Source organism: Dipteris shenzhenensis, chromosome 33 (genome assembly GCF_047967505.1).
Source record: "Dipteris shenzhenensis isolate YYH24624 ecotype China chromosome 33, Dip_SZ_1.0, whole genome shotgun sequence".
Classification (NCBI taxonomy): Eukaryota; Viridiplantae; Streptophyta; class Polypodiopsida; order Gleicheniales; family Dipteridaceae; genus Dipteris; species Dipteris shenzhenensis.
This window is the reverse complement of record NC_141628.1, coordinates 24,964,404-24,971,818: the sequence shown is the minus strand read 5'-3', so window position 1 is coordinate 24,971,818 and position 7,415 is coordinate 24,964,404. Positions and strand designations below refer to the sequence as shown.

Here is a 7,415-nt window from a genome sequence, read left to right as displayed (position 1 = left end):
GTGTGTGTGTGTGTGTCTCTCTCTATGTATATTATACATATATATTTATATTTATATTATATATATATATTCACATTTATTTAAATATAAATAAGTAGATAAATATATTGTATGTAATTTAATCTCTCTCTCTCTCTCTCTCTCTCTCTCTCTCTCTCTCTCTCTCTCTCTCTCTCTCTCTCTCTCTCTCTCTCTCGCTCTCTCCCTTTCCTGCCCTCTCTCTCTCCTTGTGCCCCCCCCTCTCTCTCTCCCAGACTCCTCTCTATCTGACTATTGACATGCTATGTGGCCGCGCCTGTAGCTCGTGATACCTCCGCATACTCGCCTATAAATATATGATTTGTAATCTGGCATGGGCTACTGGAGATTGGACTGTACGACACATGGCATGATGGTGGGCCGGGAGTATTGGCACGACAGTGGGAATTCAATGCACATTGATGGTTTGGGTCCGCGCGTCGATGCCAGTTCGTGCCATGTGGCCCTCTCGCTCTTCTTCCCGAATGTTGAAATTCCTGCTCCTCTTGCCAAACCTCCCTCCCTCCTCCCTAAACCTCCCTTCTCTTCTTGTCGAACCTCTCACGAACCTCCTTTTACTACCAAACCTTCTGCGAACCTCAATCGTCTCTCGTATGGGATTAGTATCCCTATAGAATAGTAAGAGGTGGCGAGCCATCACATCTGCAATGGCCACATCAGTTGTAATTTCCTGACCCACTTCATTGTGAATAACCAATATATGCTCCTGCAGTTGTTTGTCTTTCACATGCTTGAAGAAATGCTCCGATGGCCGATCACCAAGGTTGAGCCATTTGAGACCTAATTGAACGTGAGCTGCTACCAGCCTGTGATCTGCAGTTCAGGTGCCACAAGAATAGAGGATCGGAGGCATGAAAGTTGCACCACTTGAAGTCAGCCTCGACGAACTTTCTGGCTACCATATTGTTTCCCCACCTCAGTAAATTTGTACAACAAGAGCTCCCACCTTTGAATTGGGTTAAGGTTGAGTTGAGCTCCACGCTCAATTGATGTCACAATCAAAAGACTTGTTCCCAAAAAATGATATGTTCATTTTAAGAGTAGGGGACCTCGACGTGGTCGTGTTTGAGAAGCAATATGAAATCTGAGAAGAATTGGCAAATGGTCAGAAGCCACCAGTAAATTGAGCACCTCACATTGGAGCCTTGGATTGAGACACCATGTTGAATGTGAAATATAAAACTTGTCCAAGCGCGCAGCTCTCCAAGTGTGATCCAAATGCCGATTATGCCAGGTAAATCTATGCAAGCCAGAGAGATTGTATAAAGAGAACCAATCCAGTAGGCCACATGCCCTTCGGAACTGTTCCCAGGCTTTGGGTTCGTCTAATGAGAGGTCAGAGGAGACAAGATTGATCTAAGCATCAATAGACATGTTCCAGTCTCCAGCAAGCAATATTTATCTCATTTTGGCTATGGCTACGGCATAATGAAAAAGGGAATGGGTCATTTAAGTGTACATGGAAATCGACTTACATTGGGAATATTTTATTGGGTCGAACAACTAGGTGACATCATTGATTAGAATTCTTAGACACACACAACCCAAATTGCACCAAGTATCACCTCATGTTCACCTCTTTCAAGCATTGCCGAGCTTCAATAGTTCAACTCTTTATCCTAAGAGTACATCATTGTCAAGGATGTCAGGCAGGTCAAGAATCATAACTAACACACAATATCAATCACATGATCCATATGTATAATATCAACCACATAATTTGCATATTCTATGTAGTCACTAGAATAACAACATTGTCTTGTATGAAATGGGGGAAATCTTTTGGCGAGCTTTTTAATGTGAGCTTTTTTACCATTTCCTTTGTTTTTGCGAGCTTTTTTTAGAAATCCATACATGTTTTTGTTATAAGAAAGATGGGGAGGTTAGAAAGAGGGGGAGAGAATATAGGATATGCTCATTTTCATAGCATGTGAGAGGGGTGGAAGAGTGTATACTATGCACAAGGGGGGGGAGGATATGAGTGGCAGTAGGAGGCAAAAAATTATGGAAGATATGTCCATATTCAAAGTAGAAGGGAGGAACTATGGGAGATATGTACATTTTAAAAGTGTTTGGGGCCTGTTTTGAGTCTGCGCTGTTTGGGGCTTGTTTTGAGTCTGCGCTAGACTCAAAACAGGCCCCAAACAGGGCAAAATGACAAAAACACCATTTTTCCAATTTTTATCAAAATATGGTCATGTTGGTACCTAGCGCAGACTCAAAACAGGCCCCAAACAGGGCAAAATGACAAAAACACCATTTTTCCAATTTTTATCAGAATATGGTCATGTTGGTACTCAAAATGACCGGAATTCGACGAGGAATCCAAATATGAGGTCAAATCTGTCAAATTATACACTTTGAAAATAAACAAATTTCCCACATGCTCTCCCTTCCCCTTTACATTTAGTAGATGAACATAACTTTCACATTCCTCATCCTCTTTCTCCTCCTTGCAATCCTCTTTGCATACCTTATAACTTCCCCCTCTACGTTCTCCACTATGATAATGAATATATGTTCCAACTCCCCTCCCCTCCCTTCTCCATGCCACTTTACCCATGCGCCCGTCCCTCCCCCTTTCCTTTATCTCCCCTCCCCCCCCTCTCTCCTCTTAACTGCAATCACAACCCAAACTTTCAACCCACCGCACTCCATGACCCCCCCCCTCTCTCTCTCTCAGGTGAATGAAAAGCTCGCAATATTCATGAAAATTGAAAAAAAGCTCATGACAAAAAGCTCACCAAAAAATCACACTCGTATGAAATCACCTACGTTTGATTGGAGCATTGATAGTTCTAGGAATTGGTTGCAAGTAGCAAAGGAATTTCATCAATCATTATCAAAACTTGTGGGATAAGTGGCTAAAAGAAACCAATTTCTACAGTCCATCACAAAGGGCAATAGTCGGAGAGCTATTTTAGAATACAAATCAATTATCATCAAAGAGTAAGGGCATAGAAAATCGTCTACATAACATTCATTTTTTAGTAATCACAACCAACACAAAATCCTAAAAGTTTATGAATGGATGGCGTATGCCATGTTTGCAAGAATGCCTCACTGACCTACCCTCCATAACTTTGAATAATCAATTACTCATCATAAATCTTCTCTGTGCATTTAACCTTTGCAAATCACACTTTTCAACCATTGTTAAACATGTTGTAGATTGTGTATCAAACTTTTGCAAGTTCTTTAAGAACTTTTCTAAGAGGCAACACCATTTTTTTGTCAACATAATATTAGACTATAATGTTATTGATCACATGGAAGTATCAACCAAAAACACAATTCATATTAAATACAAAATCCAATATGGTATTTTTGCTAGGCAAAGAGTAGCAATTACAACTAAGCTCATGAAATTATTTTGGGCGGTGTCTTTTACACCTAATAATGTATACGTGATGTAAATGATTATTGAACTACTCATCATTTTATAGGCTAAGCAAGTTTTAAGAAATGCTCAAGTGCAGCAAGCGAATACGCTAAAATCTTCGATAAGCATGGCCTACGTTGGTAGGTGCTCTCACCACGCATGTGGTTAAGGAAATTGATAAATGTTCATTGGCCACTCCACCTAGCGTGCCAATCATAGTTGCATTGCCATTATCAAGAATCCCTTTGCCAATACGGCCATTTCCCTTCACTCTGTGGTGCCCACTGTGGATGGACGGAGGGGGGGGCCCGAACGTCTAATCAGATTTCTTTAGAGGGTCCCCCAAAAATTTTAGAGCTTTCTCACCCTCGCGAGCATGGCTTCAATGACTCATGTTCTTGTCTCCATGGAGATACTCGGCTTAACCTGAAAGGATGTTCTCAAGATGCCGAGCTGATGTACTGCTGCCAGCTATTGTGTGGATTGCCAAGCTGCCTGGGAACTACGATACCCTTGAAAGCTTGAGCAAATCGTGGAACAGGGAATCCTATATTCTGCAACATGGGACCCCTATTTCAAGGGATACTATTTACTCCCTTTTGCAGAGTTGCAATAGAACGAAAGACTTGAGCTCAGGCAGGGGAGCGCACGTGCTTATGATTAGCAGTGGACTTGCCTCGGTAACTGTTTTAGTCGATCACCTTATCCGGGTCTTCGCGTCGTGTGGAAGTTTGCTTGAAGCAAACATAGTATTTTCCAATTGTAGGAAACCAGGTATCTGCACATGGCAGGCAATCCTGTCAGCACACATCAATCTTGGGCAATCTGAGAGAGCTCTCGAACTTTATTACATGATGCAACAGGAAGGCACTAAGCCAACCAATATCGTATTTGTGTCCATCTTAAAAGCATGTGGCTGCTTAGGAAGCATAGGACAGGGCAGGCTCATACACGATCAGATCATCAACAGTGGAGTTGATTTGGATACAGTCGTTGGAAATGCCCTCATTGACACTTATGCCAAATGTGGGAGCCTGGAGGAGGCTCACAGAATTTTTGATGGATTGCCAAATCCAGATGTAGTGTCATGGAACACTATGATTGCAGGTTATGCTCAGCGCCACCATGGCCTTATTGCTCTACAGTTATTTGAGAAACTGCAAGAGAGAGCAATAAGACCAACCAAAGTCACATTTTCTTGCATCTTGAAAGCGTGTGGTTGTGTAGGAGCTGCATTGCAGGGCAGGCTTATACATGATCATATTATCTGTACTGAATTTGGATCTGATGTAATCATTGGGAATACCCTTATTGACATGTATGCCAAATGTGGGAGTGTGAAGGAAGCACGTAAAGTATTTGATGAAATAGTTGCTCGAGATGTGGTCTCATGGGGTGCAATGATTGCTGGATATGCTCAAAACGGTTATGCTCTTCTTGCTTTTGAACTATTTGAAACAATGCAACAGAAAGGCTTAAAGCCTAACAAAGTCACTTTTTTGTGTATCCTGAAGGCATGTGGCAGCATAAAGTCCCTAGGACAAGTTAGGCTAGTACATCACCGGATAGTCAGAAGCGGACATGTAGACAGAATCATTGGGAATTCTCTCATTGACATATATGCCAAATGTGGAAGTCTGGCAGAAGCCCATTTAGTATTTGATACTTTACCAGACAAGGATGCTGTATCATGGGGTTCAATAATAGGAGGATATACCCAGCATGGCCATGGTTTTGTTGCTCTTCAGCTTTTTGGGTTAATGCAACAGAATGGTTTGACGCCAGACAAATTCATATTTTCCTACATCTTGAAAGCATGTGGCAGTGTAGGAGCCATAGTGCAAGGCAGGCTGATACATTATTGTATAATCAGAAATGGTCTTGTATCAAACGTAGTGGTTGGGACCTCCCTTGTTGACATGTATGCAAGATGTGGGAGCCTGGAGGATGCGAACAAAGTGTTCCATACATTGCCAAGTCCAAATGTGGTTTCGTGGGGTACATTGATTGCAGCGTTTGCCGAGCATGGCAACTGCATGCTCGCAAGGCAATGTTTTGAAGAAATGCAGCAGCAAGGCTTGAAGCCTGATAGTAGGATTTATGCTAGTATTCTCTCTGCCTGCAGTCATGCTGGTCAGGTGGCGGAAGGCCTCTTTTTCTTTAAATCGATGAAAGAAGCACTAAATATAGCACCAGCTGTTGAGCACTTTAGCTGCGTTGCTGACCTACTTAGCCGTGCAGGATGCTTGATTGAAGCAGAAGAGCTACTTCAAACCATGCCAATTGTGCCTGACGTTACTGGGTGGATGTCTCTACTTAATGGGTGTAATTTACATGGTAACCTAGCGCTAGGAAAGCAAAGCTTTGATTGGGTTGTTGGGCTGAATCCTAATACGTCTGCAGGCTATATGCTCATGTCAAACATTTATAGTTATTCTCAAAGGTGGGAGGACTGCCACAATACAGAGGAGTCTAGGAAATCTTCAAATGCCTGGAAAAAGCCAGGGAAAGCTTATATTGAGGTTAACAAGATGGTTGAGGAATTCATCGTGGGATCCCAGACCCATCTACAAAATGTTGAGATCTATGCCAAATTGAAGAGACTAGCAAGGTTAATGAAGAATGCTGGAGTTAAGAAATATGCCTTGCTGGGAGAGTGAGACTTTCAGAGTGTTGGAAAAAAGATACGTGCAACTTGCGATGCCTACCTTGAATCGGGTAACGCCTGCCACATGGCCTGATAAGCCATGTCCAATGCTTACTGTAAGGAGTCAGTTCGGGCTGAGATGACTAGATGAAGTCAAGAAAAAATGACTTGTGTTAAGACTAGGGAAGGATTGTTGAACTCCTTTTTTTGTTCAGGGGACCTGATGTGGAGTTTGCAGATATGCCACAACATTTATTATCATGACTTAACATTTCTGGGCGATCACATGCAGCAGAAATACTGTAGCAAACATTCCCTGATGACAATTTCATTCCCAAATATTCTGCTTCGCTTGTCCATGCCTTTGAACAAGGAGACTCTCTGACCTGTACAGAATGTGTGGTTTGAGGCCAAGAAAATGTTGGATCAGAGGAAGATAAGAGTCTTGCAAGGGCACGATCTGTATGATCATAATGGCTTCAAGAAAATGCAGGCAGAAGGATAGGAATAGTAATTACCAGATACGACTTTTAGGGCTTTCTAGCTTGAGGTGGATCTGTCCATAGAGTTGTTGGAATGGTCACCTCCCCATCTGTAAGCCCCCATATGAGGAGAGCATGGGGGAGGGAGACCTAGGGCAGTACCCCACAGAAAAAGAGAGAAAAGGGCTGTCCATGGCCCATGGACAGCATCATGGCTGTCATGTGGGCAGCACATCTAGAGAAGTACCTGGAGCCATCTGGGAGTATGGATCAGCACCATGGATAAGGCGACTGGCAGAAGCAGGTCCAGGAGCAGATCAGTGGCGATTATCTCCAGACAGAGGCAAGGAGTGGCCGTATGAAAGCAGCACAGGGCAGGGTACTTCATCATCAAAGAGGCGCTTGCATGATGGGGTCCTTGGCAAGGTATATGGGCAGGTCTATGGCCTGCAAGCAGGGCTGGCAGGGTAAGCAGTCCTAAGGGGCTGGGCCCTGCATGGAACAAAGGGCCAGCAAAGGTCCCTAAATAGGGCTGGATAGGCAGCCAACCAGCCAACCAACTGGTCGGTTGGTTAGGGCTGCTACAGACCAGCCAATCGGCCCAATTAGGGCTGGCTGGTCGGTTGGTTCAAGGGGGCCTTGAGCCCTATAAAAGGAGAGGCCCTGAGCCTCATTTCACATCCAACATTCAGCCAGAGCAGGAGCAGACAGGAGCAGCCAGTGGGCCTCACACTGGGGGTGAAGGAGAGTGGAAGGTGAGCTGCAGACTGAGTTCCCTAGAGGCTGGACCTTGGCTGTCTCCTAGGGCAGCAAGGGTTTGTGATCATCATCATCTGGAGCAGCAGATCAGTACCTATAGGGCCTA

General features: G+C 43.7%; 1 protein-coding gene across 1 annotated transcript; it reads left to right on the top strand.

The window, feature by feature from the left end:
- Positions 1 to 3,855: 3,855 nt before the first annotated feature.
- Positions 3,856 to 6,081, top strand: LOC147879870 (putative pentatricopeptide repeat-containing protein At3g01580). The gene has a single exon (XM_087371621.1). It carries the CDS (start codon positions 3,856 to 3,858, stop codon positions 6,079 to 6,081), a length of 2,226 nt encoding a protein of 741 aa, XP_087227747.1.
- Positions 6,082 to 7,415: the final 1,334 nt, after the last annotated feature.